Source organism: Culex quinquefasciatus, chromosome 2 (assembly GCF_015732765.1).
Source record: "Culex quinquefasciatus strain JHB chromosome 2, VPISU_Cqui_1.0_pri_paternal, whole genome shotgun sequence".
NCBI classification, from domain to species: Eukaryota; Metazoa; Arthropoda; class Insecta; order Diptera; family Culicidae; genus Culex; species Culex quinquefasciatus.
In genome coordinates this window covers 46,030,143-46,056,988 of record NC_051862.1, presented here as the reverse complement: position 1 = coordinate 46,056,988, position 26,846 = coordinate 46,030,143, and the positions used below count along the sequence as shown (strand labels likewise).

At 37.0% G+C, this 26,846-nt stretch overlaps 1 protein-coding gene across 1 annotated transcript; it reads left to right on the top strand.

Annotated features, from left to right (window-relative positions):
- Nucleotides 1-426: 426 nt before the first annotated feature.
- LOC119765983 lies at nucleotides 427-8,950 on the top strand. The gene is made up of 4 exons (XM_038250295.1): nucleotides 427-946; nucleotides 1,656-2,364; nucleotides 8,570-8,742; nucleotides 8,844-8,950. The coding sequence occupies exons 1-4, from the start codon at nucleotides 427-429 to the stop codon at nucleotides 8,948-8,950; spliced, it is 1,509 nt and encodes a 502-aa protein (XP_038106223.1).
- The last annotated feature ends 17,896 nt before the right edge of the window (nucleotides 8,951-26,846 follow it).

Below are 26,846 nucleotides of genomic sequence, written 5' to 3'. Positions count from 1 at the left end.
CTTCAACGCCTCGGGAAACGCATCGACATTATTGTACTAGGCGAAACCATGCTGAAGGATGATCGTACAAGTTTGTACAACTTGTCTGGGTACAGAAGCTTCTTCTCGTGTAGAAAAGAAGCTGGTGGAGGATTGGCTGTCTTTTGTTTAGCAGATCTGAATGTAGAAGTCCGGGAGAACCGAGTCCTGGCTGGTCTTCATCACATTCATCTTCAACTCTATTCTCGGGGTAAACACTTGAACATTCACGCGATCTATAGACCACCAGCGTTTGAAGCAGCTCGTTTCCTTTCTGAACTTGAGCAAATGCTTTCAGCCAATCCCAACAACCAGGAATGCATCGTGCTTGGTGACATGAACATCCCTATAAACATCGTCACAAACAACGTGGTCTGTGAATATTCCCGTTTGCTATCATCTCTCAACATGGTAGTAACCAATACATCGGTAACCAGGCCAGCCAGCGGCAACGTGCTTGACCACGTGGTATGCAGCGAACATCTTGCAGACGGTGTCTTCAATGAAACCATCTGCAATGATCTGAGTGATCACAACTGGATCGCAACCTCATTCAAGTATTCCTGCGAGCTGGTGAAGCAGACCTTCCACAAGGACATCGTCGACCACGCACGGCTAAACCAACAGTTCACTGAGTCCCTGGCAGGGCTGTCTCCACACCTGACTGCAAACGAGAAACTTCTGTTCGTGATGAACAGTTATAACTTGATCAAAGAGCAATGCACGAAAACAGTAACGATAAAGGCGAAGGTGAAAGGTAACTGTCCATGGATGACTTTCAATGTCTGGAAGCTGATCCAAATCAAGGATAAAACACTGAAAAAGCAGCGACGAAACAGCGACGACCCACGGCTAGTAGACCTGTTGGCCCACGTGTCCAAAAAGCTACAAAAAGAGAAGGAAGCTGCTAAGCGGAACTACTATGAACGTCTCCTCTCTGGATGTGACCAAAAATCTGCTTGGAGGGTAATCAACGATGTACTAGGGAAGCAGCGCAGCCGATCTCAACCGAAAGAGCTACTTGTTGATGGAAAGGTGGTTTCAGATTTGACTGAAATATGTCAATCTTTCAACAAATTCTTCTGCAACATTGGACCAGAACTGGCCGCTACCCTGAATAGTGACCGCGACATCTACAGATTTGGAACCCTACGTAGACACCGATTCTCCATCTTTCTACATCCTGCAACTGTTGCTGAAACGACAATTTTGATTAACGGTCTAGACTCCAAAATCCGCTGGGTACGACAACATTCCTGTTACTTTTGTCAAGCAACACTTTAATGTGTTTGCGGCCCTGCTGTCCGATATCTTCAATGAAATCGTTGATACAGGAGCATACCCAGATTGCTTGAAGGTTGCCAGAGTCACGCCAATCCACAAATCTGGCGATTTAAAGAACCCTAGTAACTATCGACCCATCTCATGTTTGTCAGTTCTTGACAAAATTATCGAGAAACTGATAGTTTGCAGACTTGTTGGTTTTGTTAACAAGCACGGACTGATCTACAAGCACCAGTACGGATTTAGGCAAGGAATGAGCACCCTCACAGCATCGTGTGACCTAGTGGAAAGTATCTACGATGCCTTGGACAGCCGGAATGTAGTTGGCGCTCTTTTCATTGATTTAAAAAAAGCATTCGACACGATCGACCACAACCTGCTGCTGAAGAAGCTAGAGATGTACGGCATACGAGGAATTGCCTTATCCCTAATCCAAAGCTACCTGGACAACAGATCCCAATTTGTGACTATTGGTGAGTCTCGGAGTCAGTATGGTCCTGTGACAACCGGAGTGCCCCAAGGAAGCAACCTAGGACCAATCTTGTTTCTGCTCTTCATAAACGACCTCCCGTCACTGGGCCTTACCGGTGAGGTACGCTTGTTCGCCGACGACACATCGATCTTCTACAACGGTGTTGGTGGAAAGTATGCTGCAGTAGTCGAGTCGTTGCAGCACAGGATTAAAGTGGACCTTGAGCTACTGAATGACTACTTCTGCACCAACCTTCTGTCAATGAACCTAACAAAAACCAAGTTTATGCTGATCCACTCGCCCTGGATTCCCATCCCTGTGCATGCTCCTGTTGTAGTCTGCAACCGAGTAGTCGAGGAAGTATTTAGCTTCGAATTCCTCGGTCTAACGCTGGACAGCACGATGAGCTGGTCAGCACATGTGGATCTACTGAAGCGGAAGCTGTCTTCATTTTGCGGAATACTTCGGAAAACCTCATCGTTCCTGCCGACGTCTGCACTGAAAAAGCTGTACTTTGCAATGATCCACTCTAGATTGCAATACCTCATCGCCAACTGGGGACATGCCCAAGAGTCGTGTCTTCAAAAATTGCAAGTTATCCAAAACAGATGTCTTAAAATTGTGCTCCGCAAACCTTTCCTCTATCCCACCCGTCTGTTGTACAACGACCCAAACGATTCCATACTCCCCGTTCGAGCAATGCACGAGTTCCAAATGCTAATGCACATTCGGAAAAACATTAACTCTCCTGACATCAGCCTGGTATTGCAAAGGATGCACACAGGCCGTTCCAGTAGACAAGCTGGACACTTCTACCTGGTCAGAGTTCGAACAGAATTTGGCCGAAAGAAGATTGCACACATCGGAAGTAAGCTGTACAACGACCTCCCACCACCCTGTAAAGCTTCACCCACGCTGATCCAATTTAAAAAATCCTTACGCGCGCTCTTCAAATCAAAAGTGTTACACTACCTTCCAAGAAGCTCACACTAAAATAAATATATGCTTTCTCGTTTCCGCCACCGCCCGCCCGCCGCCACCCACCGCAAGCCGCCCATCGCCCACCGCCACCCGCCCATCGCCCACCGCCCACCGCCCACCGCCAGCGATCGATCACCGACCGCTACCCAACATCACAACAAATCCGCCATCACACAAGTTATATGTTTAATAGTTTAAGTGTAGTCTTAAAGGCAAAATATCCCTTAAAAGAGCTTAGCTCACTGGGATCTGCCTATTAGAATTGCACCCACAGTAAATCCCACGACCGAGCCTAACCCTTTATAAGGGTAGGTGAATGTTTCCGGCAAGCAATGCTGTGAAGTGCGAAATTCGGTATTAAAAAAAAAAAAAAAAAAAAAAAAATGCTGCTAACTGAATTTAAGTTGAAATTTAATTCAAAATTTATTGGTTTTGCCTTCCTCACTGAGGTAAGGCTATAATCCTGCTCTAAAAATGAACTTTTTATTAAAAGCTCGAAACCCACCTTCATGTATACATATCGACTCAGAATCGAAAACTGAACAAATGTCTGTGTGTGTGTATGTGTGTGTGTATGTGTGTGTGTATGTGTGTGTGTATGTGTGTGTGTATGTATGTATGTGACCAAAATTCTCACTGAGTTTTCTCAGCACTGGCTGAACCGATTTTGACCAAACCAGTTGCATTCGACTTGGTTTAGGGTCCCATACATCGCTATTGAATTGTTTGAAGTTTCGATAACTAGTTCAAAAGTTATGTATAAAAATGTGTTTTCACATATATCCGGATCTCATTTATATGCATGTAAACGATGTCCGGATCCATCATCCGACCCATCGTTGGATAGGTAATCGAGAGACCTTTCCAATGAGTCCACAACATTGACGATCTGGCAACCCTGTCTCGAGTTATGACTACTTAAGTGATATTTATGTACTTTTTTGAAGCCGGATCTCATTTAAATGTATGTAAACGATGTCCAGATCCATCATCCAAACCATCGTTGGATAGGTAATCGAGAGACCTTTCCAATGAGTCCACAACATTGACGATCTGGCAACCCTGTCTCGAGTTATGACTACTTAAGTGATATTTATGTACTTTTTTGAAGCCGGATCTCACTTAAATGTATGTAAACGATGTCCGGATCCATCATCCAAACCATCGTTGGATAGGTAATTGAGAGACCTTTCCAATGAGTCCACAACATTGACGATCTGGCAACCCTGTCTCGAGTTAAGACTACTTAAGTGATATTTATGTACTTTTATGAAGCCGGATCTCACTTAAATGTATGTAAACGATGTCCGGATCCATCATCCGACCCATCGTTGGATAGGTAATCGAGAGACATTTCCAACGAGTCCACAACATTAAAAATCTGGCAACCCTGTCTCGAGTAATGACTACTTAAGTGATATTTATGTACTTTTTTGAAGCCGGATCTCATTTAAATGTATGTAAACGATGTCCGGATCCATCATCCAACCCATCGTTGGATAGGTAATCGAGAGACCTTTTTAACGAGTCCACAATATTAAAAATCTGGCAACCCTGTCTCGAGTTATGACTGCTTAAGTGATATTTATGTACTTTTATGAAGCCGGATCTCACTTAAATGTATGTAAACGATGTCCGGATCCATCATCCGACCCATCGTTGAATAGGTAATCGAGAGACCTTTCCAATGAGTCCACAACATTGACGATCTGGCAACCCTGTCTCGAGTAATGACTACTTAAGTGATATTTATGTACTTTTTTGAAGCCGGATCTCATTTAAATGTATGTAAACGATGTCCGGATCCATCATACAAACCATCGTTGGATAGGTAATCGAGAGACCTTTCCAATGAGTCCACAACATTGACGATCTGGCAACCCTGTCTCGAGTTATGACTACTTAAGTGATATTTATGTACTTTTTTGAAGCCGGATCTCACTTAAATGTATGTAAACGATGTCCGGATCCATCATCCAACCCATCGTTGAATAGGTAATCGAGAGACCTTTCCAATGAGTCCCCAACATTGACGATCTGGCAACCCTGTCTCGAGTAATGACTACTTAAGTGATATTTATGTACTTTTTTGAAGCCGGATCTCATTTAAATGTATGTAAACGATGTCCGGATCCATCATACAAACCATCGTTGGATAGGTAATCGAGAGACATTTCCAACGAGTCCACAACATTAAAAATCTGGCAACCCTGTCTCGAGTTATGACTACTTAAGTGATATTTATGTACTTTTTTGAAGCCGGATCTCACTTAAATGTATGTAAACGATGTCCGGATCCATCATCCGACCCATCGTTGATTAGATAATCAAGAGACCTTTCCAACAAGACCACAACATAGAAGATCTGGCAACCCTGTCTCGAGTTATGACCACTTAAGTTATATCTGTGTACTTATTTTTCTGGATCTAAAAAAATAGCTGAAATATGTGTCTAAATCACTCATATTACCGATTGTTGGTAAAAAGTGAGGAAGGCATCAACCACATAGGTGGATTAAGGTAGTTTTTCTATTAAAGTAAAAAATATTGTGTGGAACTTATTCAATTTTTTTATTTTATCGCTCATTTACAATTTTTTTAAATAAAGGGTTTTCTTTGTTTATAAGACTTCAAAATAAATCTGGATTTTTTTTTCTATGAAAAATGTATGTTTTTCGGTACCAATTATTAGGTTTACTACAAAACAAAATACTAAAATTTCACACACAAACATTTTTTAAATACTAAAATTTTTATGATTGCAATATGGGTATCAAAAGAACAAAATTGTGTATGCATTTTCACTGTTTAAGAGTTTTGAAAGAAAAACTTATTTTTTGCAAAAAAAAAACTGTATTTTCGTTCTCAAATTTTAATAATGGCATCACACGAGGCGAAATTTTGTAAACATTTTGGCACTTTCAATTTTTTTAAATGAAATACTTGAATTTTCACAAAATATCGTTTTTTTATGGAATTACTTCAATACTTAAATTTGGCAGCAAATTATATAAACAAAATTTGAGTATTTTCAAAAAACTCGGTATTTTGTGAAAATTTTAGTATATAAAAAAAACAAAAATAAAACTGAAAAATCACACAAAATTTCGCTTGAATAAAAACGTATTTTTTTAACAATTAAGTATTTTTTGAAAATTGTAATATTTTCAAAAAAAAAACTCTTATAAAAGTTAAAAGCATTCAAATTTTCAGTTCGTTTCATATCCATTATTCAAATAACGAACACTTGAATTTTGGAAAAATACGGTATTTGGTGAAATTTTGAGTATTCTTCAAAATATCTCAAAATCAAAATCGGACCATTAGTTGCTGAGATATCGGCATTAGAAAATGGTTTTTCGTGTTTCTTTTTGTTTAAGCCACTGTATCTCAGCAACCAGAGGTCCAATCTTCAATATCTCTTAGACAATTTTATAGCAAATTTTCAGAATTTTTCAAAAAATATTTTCAGAAATGGTCACCCATGGTCACTATTTTTATAAATCGAAAAACTGCAAATATTTCGCTAAAATCAAACTTTCAGTGGCTATGTCTTGAAAACAGAGCCTTTTATCAAAAAAATTGTAAAGTACTTTTCGATTGGAAATTTGATTTAACATTAAAAATAACGTCAAATTTGTTTTTGCATGAAATTTTAATTTTTTTTTCCAAAAATCACTATTTAAAAAAAAAATAATAACTCGACGGCAGATTTTTTGAACATTTTCTCTATGGCTCAAAAGTTGCGAGTTTTTGCCCCCTGAAACATATTAAAAAATCTAGAAAATCAAAAAATACGCATTTTGTGTGTGAAAATAAATAATTAAAAAATCGGCAAATTTTTGTTTCCTTGTACCTATTTCATTTCTCAATAATAGTCCTCAACAATACCTACAACTTTGCCGAAGGCACCAAATTGATCAGAAAATTCATTCAAAAGTTACAGATATTCGAATATTTACGTACCGTTTTTTGTATGGACAGCTGCCAAAATTTTATGGAGACTTGTATGGGAATAGGAAAGGCCCCCACAAAGTTTGAGTCAAATCAAAAAATACAAAAAATAAAAATGGTCGAAATCGGCCGATTCCGTAGAGAGTTGTTCAATTTTTGGTTTTGTTTAGTATTTATGCTTTGAAACAAACTACATTATCAAAGAATGTATTCTCAGTGAACATATTGGAAAGTTATCATGATATTGTTGGATTATGTCAATTTCATAAAAAATTAAAAAAAAATTGTTATCGTTCGTTATAGTCCATAAGATTACCGCCAAAATAATTATTAAAATAACGATAACGATAGATTATCGTTATCATCCCGACGCTAACGGTTACCATTATCGTTATCGTTAGACGCTAATTTTATCGACGATAGACCTTGCAAAATAAAGGTAGACATAGAAAAACTTTAATATTAAAGACTTTTCCACTTCAAAATTGATAAGAGGTTTAAAGATAAGATGATTTTTTTTTCTACTTGCTTGGCTCAACCTTTTCAGCCCTCAAATAAAAAAACGTGTTTTTTAATAATGAAAAGACAATTATTTTTAATATCGATCAAATATTATAAATAAATTAAGAACATTTTGAAGTGCCAATTCGTTCAAAACCTTATCAAAAATGTCTAAAAAAAAACGTCAAAATATATTTTTGTACAGTCGATTGAGATCAAACATTCAATAATTATGTGAGCAATTGAAAATATTTGTTCCTATATAATTTTGTATTTTTTTATGGAGCTACAAACAAATTTTGTTTTTTTTTTTTTCATTTGCTTGATATCTTTCTCATCTTCTATTTTATTAATATTTTTTAATTATCAAAAAAATATAATAAAGAAAGTCCGGGCCGAAACCGCTTCTGAAAACGCCAATTTGGCATAAAGGAAATGCACAACTGGTCTAAAATGTCCAGTTCAATATTGAAATGAATAATAGTAAGCAACGTCCTTCAATTGAGATTTTAAAAAGTAAAACATAAAATTATTAACGACTTTTTTGTTACTTATCTGTGTAATTTTCCATTTAAGTTTTTTTCGAACTCGTATTCTTTTATTTATTTTTTAAAATTATGTTTCGGAATTCCAGACCACCTTTTGGAAATTGACAAGAACTTTGATATATTTTGCCTAATATTGGCAGTAATAGATTCATACGAAACATATATCTTTTCAAGCTTTTTTTTAGTTTGGCTTCCGTGTTTATTGTCAATAGGATGCCCAGAATTCCTCAAAACCTCGCTCCACAAGCTTATTATTGTTCCTTGAGCTATTTTGAGCTGCAGGGCGCGCTACTTCCATCAAAACATTCTCAAAAGAGTGATTGTTATTGAAAATTTAATGTTCTACAACTTTGTATCACATACCAAAGCTGTCAAAATCAATCCTAAAAAGTTGTTAGCGATTCAAAAATGTTATTTTTGTATGAAAAACATTTTACTCATCAACATAAGGCTTGAGTATCAATGGGTTAATCTCAAGCAATTTCGCTAAAAATTTACACAGACGCCTAAAATAACCCAAAAAACTATTTTCTGCTTGTGGAGCAGGGGTCATTTTTTCTGGGCACCCTAATGGTCAACTAAAAAAACCTTAATCAAACTAAAAAGTTTAAAAAATGAAGTAGGTTATGTATTTTGAGCTTGTAATTTTTTTTAAATATATATGCAGGACTGAAAAAAACAATCTCATTGTAAGTGTTATTCGCCATGGATTTCCCTTTTCCCTAATTCACGTACCTGGCCCGTTGCGATGAAGTAACTTATCGCAACAGGTTGATTGATCTTGAAAGGGCGCGGCATCGCTCATAAACAGAAAACTGTGCGGCGGCGGCGGTGGAATTCCGCAAAAGGAGCCGAACAGTGCCCTGCTAGCTGGGCCGGATTGTGTTCAAATAATAATTAATTACCGTCAGCATGAGTTGGCACAGCCCGCGAGAGGAGCGGGCCCGAGTAATGAAGTGGATGAAGATGATGTGCTGCTGCTGGGTCGGTGGTCGGTGCGGATTAATTATGAACAGGTTGCCCGGCCTCACGTGGTGGTGGTGTGTAAAAATATCCCAATAATAACCCATTTTGGTCAACAACAGTTGGGCTGACTGATGGCGGGATGGGCTTCGTTGGGGGGCTCGATCGGCCCGGCACCACCGGGATGATCGATTCTTTGACGGGATTTTCCGGCGGTTTCGATTGGTGAGAAGTTTTTCGTTACTTGGTTTTTTCTGTTTAGTTTGAAATGGTTTGGCGGTTGAAATCGATTTCTAGCAAATTAGTTAATAATAATTTAAGGTAGGACATTTTTCAACCAATCATTAGTTGTATATAAGACAACGATTTTTTTCTGACATTCCGATCATCATGCAGCTTTTTCTTTCAAAAAATGTCATATAAAAAGTCAATCCTGAAGCAAAGACAATACCGTACACATGTTGCATTCCGGTGCGTTTAGTCCCTCAACTGCAACAAAAAGCTCAAAGAAAGGATCTTCGCACTTCGGACCCCATCCCGGTGCATGCTATACGGTGATATTGTGGAACTTGAAAGGAAGCACCCCTGTGGGCGATTCCCTTTTTTCTGACCCAGAGTCCTGCTGACTTGTTATTAGGAAAAGAAAGTTGAATTTGTTTCTATGCAGCATGATCTGGACAGCCTTTTAGCTATTTTTGATGCTGGGAATCTTCTGTTTTTTTTTTCTCTCCCCTGGGTAGGATGCAGCCTAACTGACCGTATAAATACTTTCAGGGTGGAACATATGAGGGAAAAGTGAACGCCACCATGCTGACTTTTGGCTCGGTAGGTGGTTTGGAATAGCTTCAGAAGTGATATCTTCAGTAGGAATTGTTGTGAAAACATGTCAGATATCAAATATTTTTGGGAGAAACAGGACTGTGGATTGAATTTGTGGGTGGTACAATGAAGAACTGAGATTAGTTATTTTCCAACCCAAAATTGTCTGCATTATTTCAAAAAAAAAGTTTTTTTTGAAAACGTACAGAAATAGCTGAAATTTCAGCTATAACTATTTTTTGGTAAACTCAAAGATATATGTAATATAAACTGTGCTTTAATGAAGCTCAGTTCAATTTGAGTTGAAAGAGTATTTTTCACTATTTTAAAATTGCAAAATCAACGAGTTTATCTTCAAACTTAAGAACATTTACCCACCTCTATTAAAAATCACAAAACATGAATACTTTTTAATGGTGTCACACACTCCATCACTCCCACATAATTGAAACATTTTTAAGCAATCTTCCCGAAGCTATACCCAGATCACCGCTCATGTTGAACAAATCAAGCTGCAAAAAATTCTGTTCGCCATGTTCGAACAAAAAGATCTGCCGTAAAACTGGACCAATCCATCATATTTCTTTCATCTTTGGGCTTGCACATTTTTTACGACTTAATAGTGACCGACGTCGTCGTAAAACTTTTGGCCAACCTTCTGGCCTCTGGCTGACCCTTGGTTTTAGGTTTTGAACCCCTCCTCTCGCTCTCTTCAATCAACACGCTACCGTCTTCCTCTCCGTCAACAAAGAAGGACCCATCACACATCCGAAAGGCTCTCGCCGGTCGTCCATGGGAGGTAACGATTTGCCCGATAGTCCAAAGTTGCACTTCTTGGAGAAGCTAGACCCGGAGTTAGAAGAAGCGAAAAAAATAGAGAGCTGTAAAACTCGGAGAGTGGTTTCTTCAAAAGATTTATGCTGCGATACGTTCACAGCTTGAATTTTATGGTTCAATTGACGGATTGGGCCAGAGCCAATTCTTCAGTTGTTCATTTTAGCAACAAGTTCTACGGGGGGCTCCGCTCAAGCTGAGGCAATCCCCTTCTTGGCAGCTGGAAGATACTTGGAAATTGCTTCATCCAAGATATCGGAAGAATATCGGAGCATTCTGGTCTAATTAGCCCGGGTGGTTGGGCTGATATGAACTGACCCGACTAGATAAAACGTGGAATGGCCCGGGGGTTAACCCCTTAAAAGTAAGGAGAACCAATCAGCTGGAAATGGATTAATAAAAATCAAGAAATTTGTTTCTTAAACCAAACGTCTTGGAAGAACATCAAAAAGAAGCAGATCATCATCGTCAATAGAGTCGGAAAAAACCCACTGAACCGATATCAGCATGCATCTGCCGCACCACAATAAAAGGAACCGGGGTTGTAATTTTAATTAATTTTTATTGTACTTTGGAATCCTCGATGCCAGGTCCAAGAAGTGAGGAGCCGTCTCTTGGACACGTTCTAATATTTGGTTTCGATGAAAAGGAGCGTGATGAAACGGAGCAGCTGGTGGTTGTGATGCTTTTGTGAGATGGTAATTGACTGAGGGAGTGACGATTGGCTGTCATGTTTGGGGCTAGATTGCTTGATGAAAGGTCTTGCGTACAGGTGGATACTATCAATGGTTTCTATATTTTGAATCAAAAAGTCAAAAGTTTTGTGACATAAAAATCTTATTGTAAATGTGATCATCTCATTTTGGAAGTTCGAAATATTTCAAACCATAAAAAGAAAATTCTAAAATCTCGGGAAAAAAAATTGTAACTGTCGATTTTCAACAATTTTCCGATCAGGCCTTCTTTTCGATTTCTCCAAACCTGCTTTTGCTAATTTATTAGTAAGCTTGATTCCATTTTTATTTGCATGTGGCATATTATTTCATTCAAAAGTTTTGTTCATTAAAACATTTCATAAAAACATAAAAATAAAAAAAAACCCTAAAAAGGGTAAACTAATTTAAACAAAGAAAGCAGATAAAGACTTTTTGAAATTGTTTGCAAGCTGTGACTGGAAACCAACATAAGATGGCTCTTTCTAGAGTTTTACTTGAGAAGGTCCTTGATAGACTAGAAAAAAACTAAAACACTCTTTATTCTTTAACTCACAACATGAACTGCTATGTTCAAATAAATGTTGAAATATTTTTTAAGTTTTCAGAACGATTTTTTTTTTATTTTATATGTTCAAGAGCTGCTCATGATTAAAATGATGCTTAAATTGAAACAAATCGAAACTGTTTGCTTTTTTACTCATGCTAAAAAGAATGCAAAAACACTCAAATATAAATAAAAGCGTTCTCTTTGCATAACTCTAAGAACTGATTGTGTTTCAAAAATAAAATAAACTCAAAGAAATTATTTAAAAAAAAAAAAACTAAATTATTTTCGAAAAATGTCATGTTGAAAGGATTGCAAAACTCGCAAAAATATTGTTTTATTTTGATTGGTAGAAACAATTTATTTCAAAGAAATTCTCAAAGGCATGCAAAAACTAACAATTTTTTTAAAATGAAAAACCTGGGAAAAAAATCATAGACAAAGTTATAAGTTTTTGAATCAATAATTTTTTTTTCGAAAAATCAAAATATTGCTCACAAAAATTTTTCAATTTCATTTTTCGATGTTCAGTCGAATTTGCAATCAAAAAGTACTCTTGTGAAATTTTGATAAAGTGCACCGTTTCCAAGTTATAGCTATTTTTCAGTAACTTTTTTTTTCAAAATAGTCGCAGTTATTCATTTTTTTGAATTAGTGCCCATGTTTGCCCACTTTTGAAAAAAATATTTTTGAAGAGCTGAGAAAATTCTCTATATTTTGCTTTTTTGAACTTTGTTGACACGACCCTTAGTTGCTGAGATATTGCCATGCAAATGTTTTAAAAACAGGAAAAATGATGTTTTCTAAGTCTCACCTAAACAACCCACCATTTTCTAACGTCGATATCTCAGCAACTAATGGTCCGATTTACAATGTTAAAATATGAAACATTAGTGAAATTTTCCGATTTATTCGAAAAAGACATTTTATTTTTTTTTTAAATCAAAACTAACATTTCAAAAGGGCGTGATATTGAATGTTTGATCATTTCGAAATGTTAGTCTTTGTTTAAAAAAATTGAAAATATTTTTTTCGATAAAATCAGAAAATTTTACGAATGTTTCATATTTTAACATTGGACCATTAGTTGCTAAGATATCGACATTTCAAAATTATGGGTTGTTTGGGTGAGACTTGGAAAACATCAATTTTCCTGATTTCAAACATTTGCATGGCAATAACTCAGCAACTTAGGGTCGTATTAACAAAGTTCAAAAAGCAAAATATAGAGAATTTTCTCAGCCTTTCAAAAATATTTTTTCAAGAGGTGGGCAAACATGCGAACTAATTTTAAAAAATAATAAAAAACTGCGGCTTTAAAAATAACACCTGAAAAGGGATTAAATTTGAAAACGATGCACTTTATCAAAAAATACTAAAGAATTTTTTGATTGCAAATTTGATATTACGTCGAAAAATGAAGTTAAAAAATTTTTGCGACCAATATTTCGATTTTTTGAAAAAAAATCAGAATTGATTCAAAAATTCATAACTCGGTTAAAGATTTTTTGCACAACCTGGAAATTTCTGAAAAGTTGGCATTTGATGTCCTCTAAAACATATATAAAAAAAAAAAAAAAAAAAAAACGTGTTTCTAAACAAATTGAAATTTAGTTGCAAAAAGTTGATTAAAAAATCACCAATTTTTTACCGTGCATAATTTTTTCCAGTGTAGTCCGTATCCGCCAAACTTTGCCGAAGGCACCAAATCGATCAAAATAATCGTTCAAAAGATACAGATTTTTGAATTTTCATACATCATTTTTGTATGGACAGTTGGCAAATTTGTATGGAAAATTATATGGACAAATTAATGCTGCAAAATGGGCATACCGAAGGCACCAAAAAAGGTTTCAGCCGGATTAAAAAATACAACAATTTAAATTGAAGAAAAAAGACCGATTTCGTAGAGAATTGCTCAAAGGCTATAGAAGTATCACTGACAACTTTGTTTTTTTTTTTAAGTTAAATTATTTGGAGGCTTCAGAGGTTGAGGCTCAGATTGAACCTTATCCATGTTTTTTTTTGTTGGAACTACATAAACTTTAATTTTTTTCAAAAATTTCTCCTCAAAGTGCCTATCAATATATCCGTACATGACCAACAAAAATATCACAATTTATGGTGACATTTTAGTTCTTTTAAAACATTCCGAAGTTTTAAATTTCATAAAATACTTTATTTAAACATTTTTAGGAAGCCCTATTGATTTTAAATAACTAGCAAAATTAAATATTTATTTGAAGGCATATTTTTTTTCGAAGTTAGGTTATAGTTCTGCAAAAAATGTTTCATGAAATTATTCCAGTTTTTGAACAGTGACTTATATTTCTCAGTATATCTTTCACACTTCTCCAACAAGTTTTTAGAAAGTGGATATCCTGGCGGGCAGGATGCGCTGGTTCGTTAGCTGGCAAGTTTGTTACAACAAAACACTGGCTCCCAGCAGGACCTTTGACGAAGGCGTCATCGTGCAGCAGAAAACTGTGAGCAACTCCTGGGGTACAAAGGAGAGTGGTAAAAATCCGTGAAAATTTCTTCCAACAAAATCAAAAAGAAAAAAAGTCTTCTCCTGCGATGGTATGTTGGGTGCTGCTGCTGCTGACCCAGGAATGCAGTGAAATCGTGTTTTGAATAAAAGTGTTGCCATTTGCTTCGGTGTTGCCGAAAAAAGGCCAAAATAGAAATCGGATCAGTGGAAAATAAAAGCAAGGAAAAAAAAACGAGAACCAACAATAGAGTGAGGGCCACTGCACAAGGTGCCTCTTCCTTTTATAAACACTCTCGGTGAAGTCCGGGTGCTGGAAGAAATATTTTGGATCTTTCTTTGCTGCTGCTGCTGCTGCTGCTGATTTGGGCACATCATGAGCAGCAACAGCTCTCGGGCCAATTGGTTGCAAATTGGATCCGGTGCTAATGATGGCGATTTTACGTGGATGCCCCCTGGCGGCAGCAGGTCTTCTTCGGAGCTGCCCAATCGATTGGCTGCGCAGATGATCGGGAATTTTACTGGTCGATGCGGTGTGACGGAACCATTTCTGGAATGCCTTTGGAAAGGTTTAGGAATTTGGAGTTTCAAGAAATTTAAATTAAATGTTTGTCTTTTCATCTTTACTTTCCCAAATTGGATTAATAAGTGACAAATCACGTCATCCATTTTTTCAAAATAGAATATTTCGAAAATCTGCTCCAATTAGTGAAAGCACTATCAGGCACGCGCGCTCCCTAATCCTTTCGGAACTAATTTGTCCAAAAATCTTCCCGAAAAATTTCCCTCACAAATTCCGTAATCTAATTTTTTACCCTAATCCTGGCAGCGGCAAACTCAAGCCTTGGGCAGAGATTTTCCCGATTTCCCGATCCCCGGGAAAGTGTCCCATCAACGGTGACTTCGGCGAAGGGGACCGACCAACCATCTCTTAGAACGTGATTTCCAGTGTCTTAACTACTTGTCACTCCCGATATCCCCGGACCAGAAGGGCCAGGAATAGCATTTTTTTTCCCTCAACTAAGGAGACTTCGGAGTTCCTCCGTCAGCCACCACCAAAATGTGCTTAGACATCAAATCAATTATAATTTGCTTCCTCGGCGCTCTTGAGGAAGCAACATCGCCATAAAACCAGAGAGGGAATCCCTCGCAAAGGGCTTTATTTTGACTTTTATAATCGTGACATTTACCATGAGAAATGGATTACGTCCGCGCCACCCCCACCGCAGTCCCTGAGGGACTTTCCCTTCTAAAAGTGTCTTTTTCCTTAAGAATTTTGTTTCTCTGCCCTCTTCTCTGGGCAAGTTTTTATTACTTTTGTAAACAAGCTTTTCTTTCGTATTTTATTGAAGACTTTCTTGAGAAAGGTTCAGGGAAGGATGCTTGAGGTGAGTCCAACAGAAGTGGGGGCCCCTCTCCTTAAGGTCGGAGGAGCGCTAAATTGAAAAGCTGTTTATTACCTGCGTCACCGTGGTCAGATTTGGTGGAGAATCTTTGACGGGCGTGTCACGCGGAAGACTTCTAGGGAGGCACACAGAAAAAAATTGATGGTAATATTCATCAGGAAATGGTGACAGATTTTGTGGCAAAAAAATGATTAATTTTACCCCAGAAAATGATGAATTTTCATCTGTTTTTGATGAATATTTATCAGGTTCACATTTTTACATTTTTTTTTTATGTTATATTACTCAAAAAAAGAGGTAATATTCAACCTACCAACATTTCAAAATTTAACTTTTTTTTCTGTGTAGAAGGGCAATTCCAGATAAAGTGATGAAAATCATTCATTTTGATAAGTTTATACATTTAAAATTGTTTCTAGATAGAATATTTCATCATTGTACTGAAGATTTATCATTCTTATCCACAAAACCATCGCAGCTTTTTTGCTTTGTTTGTGATTTTTAATTTTCCAAAAACAAAATCCAAGCAAAATAAAAAAAAGAACTCTTTGAAAATGTTTTTGGCAGAAGGCCAATACACATTACATTTTATGTTATTGTCAGTCAAGTATTCAAACAATGTAAATATAAATTCAACACTACTTTTAAAATCGATTGCTTGAAAAAAATAGTTTTAAAATTCACAAGGTTTTTTTTCATATTGGAAGTCTATTGGGTAATTATAAGTTATTTATAAGTTTCAGAAAAAAATGAATTTACGACCAAAGATTTACCCATTTGATCAAAAATTAGAAAATATACGCAAACAATGTATTCTACACCCAAAATTCCGAGTCGAGAGAATCTTTCGCTCAAAATTTATTGAGGGCTCAGCGCCAAAATCGAGAGAATAATGCTACCAACTCACACCACCATAGCAAATCAGTTCATTCTTTAAATGAACCAATAAGTCTCAAACAAGTGTCATACATCGACATCTGACAACTCTTTAATCACCGAGCTGTTGTGGCCAAGGCAGTTCGGTCATTGGGTTAGTATGTCAAAGGACTCTGGTTCGATTCCCGTAGTTGACACATTTGGTTTTTGTTTTGACGGATGAACTTTTTTAACAAATGAGCCTTGATAGAATAATTCTTTAGACAATCTCGAGCTGTGTTCTCTGTGTCCGTAAATGATACCACTATTCTCTCGTCTCGAGACCATTATTCTCTCGGTCTAGCACTGCCCAGTTTTGGGTGTAAATAGTTAATAGTTATTGTTTTGGAAAAAAATTAAGGGAGTTGGCAAAAAACTACACATAAAATTTCCATTAGTCAAATAGAAAATTTAGTTTGATATGCTTAATTGTCGACAAAATAGAAACATAAAAAATGTTTAAATAATTGATTAAAAGATAAACAAATCGGTAAGTATTATTTTATTTCATCAAAAAAGATTAAAACTCATTTAATATAAATCTATACAGTACACGGATAAAAAAGGATTCCTATAATCATGAACAAGTGTTCATGAAAAAGGGAACCACGAACAAAGTGTTCAAATTTCATGGTACGTTTTTCAAAATCGTACCATGGGATTTGAACACTTTGTTCGAGGTTCTCATTTTCATGAACGCTTGTTCACGATTTTGGGAACTCTTTTTTCTCCGTGTATAAACCCAGTGGTATAACCTTCCTGAACAAGTGTTGTGCTATCTAAGTTAAAAGATTTCGAACACATTTAAGCAATCGATAAAATAAAAAAATATAGTGAAAATAATCCAAATTTTCGAAAATTTTAGAATAAATAACTTACTACTGGTATCACAATTCATAAATTCCGTTAAAGAAAAGGTAAAGAGAATATTAGAATTAACAAGATAATTTTTTTTGAGTTTCAATGATTTCACGACATTTCGAGAAATCGGTCAAATTTCACGGCTTAAGGCAAATTTCGCGGAAAACGTGGCTTACGCAAAATCGTGAAAAATCACAGTCTATAGTCAGTTTTTTTTAATATTTTTTAAAAATTTATAGCGTTTTCAACAAGATTCTACGATATAAAATTTAAAAAACTCTAGATTTCGAGTTAATTGAAATGAAATGTTTATTCTTGATTGTTAGTTACTAGTTTTATATTGTAAGCATCAAATCTTTAAAAATGAAATTAACAAATTGAACATCTTTTTTCATTCAACTGAAATAAGACTGTTGTGAATCTTTATTATAAAATTCTTAAGGCGCGAAAAATCATTGAGCTTTACTTTGACTAGGGCCATGCGACAAAAAAGCAACATATTTTTTTAAAGTTTTTTTTAAATATTATTTTTTGCAAACAATTCATTTTCAATAGAATACCTTAAAATTTCAATAAAATTAGAAGTGCAATCAACTGATATCTGAAACTAACGACTGTAAAACAACTGTTTTGTTGTAAAATGCATTTGAGCAATTCTCTACAAAACCGGAAATGGATTTTATTTGTATTTTTTGATTTGGCTCAAACTTTGTGGGGGCCTTCCCTATACCCAAATATGCTATTTTGTGTCATTGGTTCACCCATACGAGTCTCCATACAATTTCGGCAGCTGTCCATGCATAAATGGTATGTAAATATTCAAACAGCTGTAACTTTTGAGTGAATTTTTTGATCAATTTGGTGTCTTCGGCAAAGTTGTAGGTATTGTTGAGGACTTTTGAGAAAAAATAGGTACACGGAAAAAAAATTTGAGGATTTTTTTATCAACTTTTTTTTTTACTAAAACTCAATTTCCCAAAATACGTATTTTTTGATTTTCGAGATTTTTTGATATGTTTTAGGGGACAAAAATCCGCAACTTTTGAGCCATAGCCATAGCCATGGTCAAAAAATCTGCCGCCGAGTTATGATTTTTTGAAAAAATAGTGATTTTTGGAAAAAAAATTGATGTTGCATGCAAAAACAAGTTTGACATTATTTTTTAATGCAAAATTGAATTTGCAATCGAAAAGTACTTTACATATTTTTTGATAAAGGGCTCCGTTTTCTAGATATAGCCACCGAAAGTTTGATTTTAGCGAAATATTTGCAGTTTTTCAATTTTTAAAAGTTCAGAAAATTTGCTATAAAATTGTCTAAGAGGCATTGAAGATTGGACCTCTGGTTGCTGAGATACAGCGGCTTAAAGAAAAAGAAATACGAAAATTGAAGTTTTCTAAGTCTCACCCAAACAGCCCACCATTTTCTAATGACGATATCTCAGCAATTAATGGTCCGAATTTCAATGTTAATACATGAAACAATCGTGAAATTTTCCGATCTCTTCGAAAAAAATATTTTGAAAATTTTAAAATCATGACCAACATTTTAAAAGGGCCAAACATTGAATATTACGCCCAGCAATACAATGTAATTGGTCAAATGTGAATTTTTAAACGTAGGTACATTGCATTTCTTCACGTCAATGATTTTTTCAAATCCATTTCTTTCGCTGCCTGTACTGAGATAGTTCTAGAAACTTCATGACTAACGGGCAGCTGCTTCAACAGGAAAAAAATCTACCTACTTTGGCTTACCAGCTCACGTGAGCACAAAACGCTCCGGTGAGCGCGAGCGAGCACGAGCTACCTGATGAAAACACACGCTCCAGCTGAAGCGAGCACGCTTCCCGTGAGCGCTCGCTCATTCGCAACACTGGCAACAAGTTAATTTTGAACATTGTTTGATATTTATCACTTGGTAGAATTTTGAATATTTATATAATAATTTAATTTAATGAATGAGCTGAATGTTTTTCCTAAAATAAATCAAAAAGCTCGTTTCTATTTTTCTTGATTGATTTTAACAAAATATTTTATTTATTCAATATCGCTTAAAAAAGAGGTCAACCCTTTTACTGGATTTCGCATGGAACTGCAATAAAATCAACCTTTGTATACCAAGCCAACCATTTTTGTTTCGCTCACTGCTGTATGCTAAGCAGTTATGCTTGCCACCCACATTGATGATGCTGAAGTTTCGTCACCAAAACCGTGCCGATGAAGATACAAAAAATGGTTAATGTTTACGACTTTAGCTTCCGGCTTTGGTCACACGGCTTCGATGGGATTCTTTTAAGGCTGATTTGTGGTAATGGGTGGATCAAAAGGATTTTATGGGATTAGTGCTAGATCAAGAATTCTTTAGTTTTTTGGAGATAATGTTCTTTTGAAATATTAGGTAGTTGATGGAACATAAAAATATGTTTTTAGAATGCTTTTTAAGCAATGGAAAATGAAAACAAAAACAAAATTTTCGAAAAAATAACAAAAGCCCAAAAACAACATGCAATAAAGCAGTAAATCATGCCACTCTTTGTTGCTACAAGTTCTCACTTCATCCCCCGGACACGATCCACACTCCTCCCAGCGGGCAACCAGCATTTCTTCGCCAAAACCCGGCCCAGAGGCCACATGGAGATTTCGCAGACTCATCCCGGTGTGATCGTAAAATGGTTCACCAAACGGCAGCGCAGGAGGCATTCCGAAGATGGACGTGCGTTCAGAGGAGCCCAATTAGCTGACAGATGCTGATTTTCTGCCCGGTTTCACAAAAATTCTAAACAAAACAACAGCAAAAAGTGCACACACACACACGCCGCTTTGAACTTTCCGAAAGCTTTTATTTTGCTCTCCCCCTAAAACCTGGAACGCATCCCGGGGACAAACATTTCAATTTCCTATAAATTATCATTAAACTGCAGCTGAAAACGATCGGGGCAAAGGAAAACGGATCGCAGTCTGTGCGGCTCAAAAAGAGTTATGAATTTATTTATGACGTCCCATGCACGGAACCCAGCCCAGAGGTTCCACCTTGCGGCGAGGCAGTTTGTCCCGCAGGACCAGCGATGGAATAATCATCATCAAAAGAAAATCTCTGAACGTTCATCAAGAGAAAAAATCCGAAAGGAGCATGGCTCTCCTCTCTCGCGCACGAAAGATCGGTAAAAGGAATCTAAAAAAATCATCATCTTGATTATTCGGTGGAATATCCTTTTCACTACTACACTTGCAAGTGTAACGTCACACGTCGAGAAATGACCTGTCACATTTTGTAGATGGGCAATGTGTGTAAACAAAGTGAAATAAATATTATTAAGTGGTGCTGACAAGGAAATTCACAAAAAATTATCAGCAGATTGATTTTCTTAGAGAATTTCGGGAGCGATTTTCTTTTTCGTGATTTGCCTCCTCTCTTTTTCGCGGGTGAAGAAAGTTCGCAAGCGAAATTGATTTTTTTGCGATTATTCCATCCCTGCGCAGGACCTATGGATCATGCAACGAGCACGGTGGGAAATAGTCTTGAAGGATATTGAGAATTTAAACTAAATTTTGTGAAACAAGTTCCGAAGTTGAAAAAAATCATTCTATAATTATAAGATGCATTCCACTATTAAATTTTATTGTATCGATTTGACGATAAGAAGTTTGGAGGCAATTTCAAGAATTTCTCACAGTCGTTACAATATATCGGTGACAACTCTAATAAGCTGAATCGAAAGACAGTGAGAGAGAGAAAAAAAATATGAAGGATAAAGGTATAGAAATTCATAAATGGAAAACGCGCGGCGACACCACGGCCTTTGGCTTTGGCGTGGCCGAGAAAGGACGTGGCCGCCAGACCAGAACCAGCAACGCCAGACCCCGCATACCCGAGGACGACACATTCGCCGGGTCGGATCAGTGTCTCGTGTATTTCATATTTATATAAAATATTGAAAGATTTTTCACCCTCCCCCCTCCCTGTCTGGCTAACAAAACTGGAAGAAGTGGCTTTCTTCGGGCGTAACTTTGGATAAAAGAGTAAATGATCTCTTGATATATTTTATGCCCATTTCGGGATCAAAATAAAAACAAAGAGTTATGTCCCACTGGTTCAGGGCAAGAAGCGAAGCGTGTGCAGGCAAGAACATCCGAGAAATGGAAGGTCATAAGCTGTTTGGACTTGGGCAGGATGATGCGTTTCAGGTAATAATATCTGGCATTGGTGCGTGAGGAGGCCAGGCAACGTGCGGGACACGAGGTGAAACATTAAGGCCCAGTGCACTCCTTAAGTGCGGTGTGCAATAAATGTTTGGATTTTGGAGATTCCAATTAAAAAAAAGTTTGAGTGGATCATTTTACGTCTTCTTTTCATGGAGCGCGCAAGATTTATAGGAAACGTTTGAGCCAGCTGAAACATCACATTAAGATTATTGAATTATAGGGCTGGCCTGCGAGGTGAAAAAAAACTGGCTAAAAACACACATTTTTTGAGCGCGCTAAAAGTGATAAATTGGTTGTTTAATAGTAACCAATTTGCACTGATCAAACATTTTTTGTGTCAGTAGTTGCGTATGTATTAAAAAAAAGTTTGTTTGGTATTATTTTCATTATGATAAGGGAAAAATCTCTTAGAAAACTGCCTGGGTAGAGTCGCTGGTCAGAAATTGGACTCACAAACCAAAGGTCGTTAGTTGGAATCCCGGGGTGCATGGAAGCTTACGTTAAAAAAGAGGTTTGGATTGTCTCAGCGATTCAAGCCTTCAGACATCTGAGTAGAACCGCACATTTTTTTAAATAATTTTATGCAAATTTTCAATTTTCATTTACATTCATTCAAACAAGATAAAGTCTCTAATCACAATCAGAAAAAAAATCAAAATACATGTTTTTCAACAATTTGCAGGCTGAAATGGTGATGAGATGGAAATTTGGTGTCAAAGGGACTTTTATCTAAAATTGACAGCGTGCTCAAAATACAGAAAAAACGTATTTTACATAAAAAAACCATAATTTTTTTTTAAAGTCTTCCATTTTCCGTAACTTAACTGTAAAATTATTTTAAGATTTAATTTCATGGGAAATTTCATGGGTAATTCTCCGCCAACTCACACAGCAGTTGCCCCGACCCCTCTTCGATTTGCGTGAAACTTTGTCCTAAGGGGTAACTTTTGTCCCTGATCACGAATTCGAGGTCCATTTTGTTGATATCTCGTGACGGAGGGGCGGTACGACCCCTTCCATTTTTGAACATGCTAAAAAAAGAGGTGTTTTTCAATAATTTGCAGTCTGAAACGGTGATGAGATAGAAATTTGGTGTCAAAGGGACTTTTATGTAAAATTAGACGCCCGATTTAATGGCGTACTCAGAATTACAAAAAAATCGTATTTTTCATCGGAAAAAACACTAAAAATTGTAACCAGTGTGAGTGTTGTGTACAATAATTGATGTGACTCGTCGCGAATTTTGTGTTAAATTATTTAAATGTAAATTATTGTGCCAAGAAGACGTTGTGTTTGTCGACGGGAAGTTACCAGGACGCCGTCCAGCAAGCAAGAAACCCGAAGCTGGAAGTCCCACACCGTGCGTCGTTACCGCTAGTCACCACCAGGAGCGCTGCTGCATAACATCGCATGGGCGGCCATTGGGGGTGGTGAATGTGCGTAATCCTTGAGGATGACAGGATGAGGAGGAGATGGGTTGGCGCGTAAGAGGTCAGGGGTTCGGGATTTTGGTCTGACCGTTGCTCGGTCATTAAGTCCGGATATCTACCGCGGAAAGGTTGTCGCCAATAGCAACCCTCACCCGCGAAGTCAGTGTACCAGTGTTGAAGTAGTGAATCCTTGGAGGATTGGGAAGTGCCCGGAAAAGCTACATCCGTGGCCGTGCCGAGAGAGCAGGAGTTTCCCGTAGGAGATTTGGACATCCAGGTATGACCGGAAAACCCCCAGGAAAATCCCCGAACAAACCCCTAGCCTGACAATACCCTAACCGCCATTTTGAATCCCTCATCCAGGACCCCTTTGTGTTCCTTTGTTCACTTCGTGAACACCGCTTGGTTTCACCCCGGCCGTACGACATCCGGCCCGGTGAACCATCTGTACGAGCCGTCAGCGTTTCGCTGGACAGTGCTCAACCGCCAGGCTGTTACCGTTATACCCGCGAACCCTAACCCCGGACTGTTCCGACGGAGTCCCCGGACACCGTCGAAGCCTGTTGCACGTCACCAAGCACAGGAAGGGCGCGAACGGCTGGCGAGGGTCCGTGAAGGCTGCAGCCGAAACGTCGGAGGGTCCATCCGACTGACGTAGAAGCCACCCCCTTGGCAGAGCGCCGGAGGAGCGTCGACGACAGCAGGAAGGAGCAGCGACGACGGCAGAACGGCGAGAACGGGGCCCCGAACGCGTGCACCGGAAGTGCGAAGAGAGGAAGAGGACGTGTGAGGTAGGAGTATTTATAAGGAAGTGGGACGGGACGTGTGAGCTAGTGGAAGTTTGGAAGAGATTCCCGGAATAAATCGTCGACTGTGCACGAAATAAAAGTAGTTTCCCTTAGGTAAATGCAGTGTTTTCTTGGTATTTGAGTAATTTCGAGCGTCACGCCGACCCTGGGTATTTTAAGGGAGAGTCCCATCGGTTTTGTACGCCCTGACACCGGAAGCACATCTCTTACAAGGTTAGTTCACTTCGAGTATGGACTGGGAGTGAACACCAGTTGTTATAAAATGTTTTAAAAATTCTCCCATTTTCCGTTACTCGACTGTAAAAATTTTTGGAACATGTCATTTTATGGAAATTTAATGTACTTTTCGAATCTACATTGACCCAGAAGGGTCATTTTTTCATTTAGAACAAATTTTTTCATTTTAAAATTTCGTGTTTTTTCTAACTTTGCAGGGTTATTTTTTAGAGTGTAACAATGTTCTACAAAGTTGTAGAGCAGACAATTACAAAAAAAATGATATATAGACATAAGGGGTTTGCTTATAAACATCACGAGTTATCGCGATTTTACGAAAAAAAAAGTTTTGAAAAAGTTGGTCGTCATCGATCATGGCCGTTCATGGTCACCTGCGACAGACACGGACGACGAAACAAAGAGAAAAACAAAAAGTATCTTTTTCATTTTTTTTTTTCGTAAAATCGTGATAACTCGTGATGTTTATTAGCAAACCCCTTATGTCTTTATATCTAAATTTTTGTAATTATCTGCTCTACATTTTTGTACAACATTGTTACACTCTAAACAAATACCCTGCAAAGTTAGAAAAAACACGAAATTTTAAAATGAAAATTTTTGTTCTAAATAAAAAAATGACCCTTCTGGGTCAATGTAGATTCGAAAAGTTCATTAAATTTCCATAAAATGACATGTTCCAAAATTTTTTACAGTCGAGTAACGGAAAGTGGGAGAATTTTCAAAACATTTTTAGTGTTTTTTTCGATGAAAAATACGTTTTTTTAGAATTCTGAGTACGCCATTAAATCGGGTGTCTAATTTTACATATCTCATCACCGTTTCAGGCTGCAAATTATTGAAAAACACCTCTTTTTTAGCATGTTCAAAAATGGAAGGGGTCGTACCGCCCCTCCGCCACGAGATATCAAAAAAATGGACCTCGGATTCGTGATCAGGGACAAAAGTTACCCTTTAGGACAAAGTTTCACGCAAATCGAAGAGGGGTCGGGGCAACTGCTGTGTGAGTTGGCGGAGAATTACCCTTTTGTGTTTCATATGTTTATAGGACCTTTTCAATTAAAACTCTTTAGTTATGCTGCTGTCAAACAATGTCAAATATCAATAAATTTAGGAAAAAATAACTTGGAGAGCTGATTTTCTGATCCGAGGGTAAAAAAAATAAAATTTGTAAAGTGCCTAAAGTGCCCCATTTGACTTTAAAATCAAACAGTTTCCATTCGATTGTACAAGTTGATATTTCCGCGAAATTACTTTTTCAGAATTTTTGATGTGCCCTTTGATTTTTTGGGAAAACTTGGAAGAAGAGGGAGGGGTTTTTGGGAGCGTGTCCTTAAATTGAAAAGAAATTTGCATTGACCTCATGCTCAAATAAATCTGAAAGCATTTGAATCAGGAAGGTGCTGTTTCCTATCCCTCGCCTAGACCAGACCAAAATCCATGATAAAGCTGTCAGACCAAATCTGTCAGACCAAGACTGTCAGACCAAAGAGTAAAAAGTAAACAATCTTGGTCTTTGACGAAGGTGCACACAAATCAAAAACAGACAATTTGAAAAAGAATTTTACTTTTTTAGTTCAATAACTGGATTTGGTCTGCAAAATTAAATGTACGCCAAAAAATTATGAAAAAGTGCGGCGTCCTGTACACCGACAATTTAAAAAGCAGTTAAGAGCCTTATTCGTCCATTTATATTTTTTTGATCTCGTTTTCGGTTTACACCTAAACAATCTTGAAATTATTTATGCGAATTTATGATTTTTCTCGTTCAATGATTCCCTTGATTTGAATGAAAACAGTGTTCTAAAATGAATTTACATTACAATGCATGAAATTCAGTTGTTTTGCAATAATCAGTTGTCAAAAATGTAAGATGTGTTGTAAATTTGAATATAAACAACTACTATGTTGTGTAGCATATACTTTTTATAGTACGATACTTTCAATAATTTTTCAATAAGGCGAAACCTTGCTTGCAAACAAAGAGTCTATATTCCTTTTGCTCAAGTGGCAGTTCACATCAAATGTGAGTATAATAGGCTACTTGTTGTGTACGCAAAAAATTCTAAGTGTAAATATAGGTATTCGGTGCCCTCTCCCCGTGCCCATACCTTTACACTTAGGAGACCCGGGAGGCGGAGTCTTGTTCGTGTTGACGAAACCGCAAGGTTTAAGAGGGCCACATTATAAGGTGTTACGTCGATTCCGTTTTTTTATAGGCTACTTGTTTGCAATCTCATTAAAAAATATTGAATGTTCCGCCCTATTGAAAAAATACTACAGATTTGATAGGTTTGCAGATTTCCTTCCCGAAGAGTCAAAATGTTATCTGGAAACACTGTCTTCAATCTTGAATCTTGATATTGAGGCTTATGATTCTTTTCACTTTATAGATATTTAATTTTAACTAAACGACATCCACTACCATTTTTTTACAGCCCTTTCCGATAAAGTTTGATCATCTGACTACACTGTTATTTTTAAAAAAAGAGTATTTTTAATATACGTTTTTCACTTTCGTAATTTCAAAACCAAACTTTTGGTACCTAATAAAGTATATGTCGTCGCTGGAATAAAAAAAAATCACAGTTTTAGTGAAAAATTTAGTTTTTTTTCCATTGCGTCATTTTTCGGTATTCGTGCGTGATGCGTCGAAAAACACAGGTTTAATTTTCAAAAAATAATTACTCGGGAACGTAAGAGTTGACATTTCTTATTTTTGGAATTTTATGTTATATTGACTGAGGAATCCAATAACAATATTTTCAGGCTTTTTGGTCCAGACATGAGCAAATCACCGTTTTTTTGTTTTCATACGACTTCAAAAATATTTGGCTAGAGTTTTTGGTCATTAAACTTTTTTC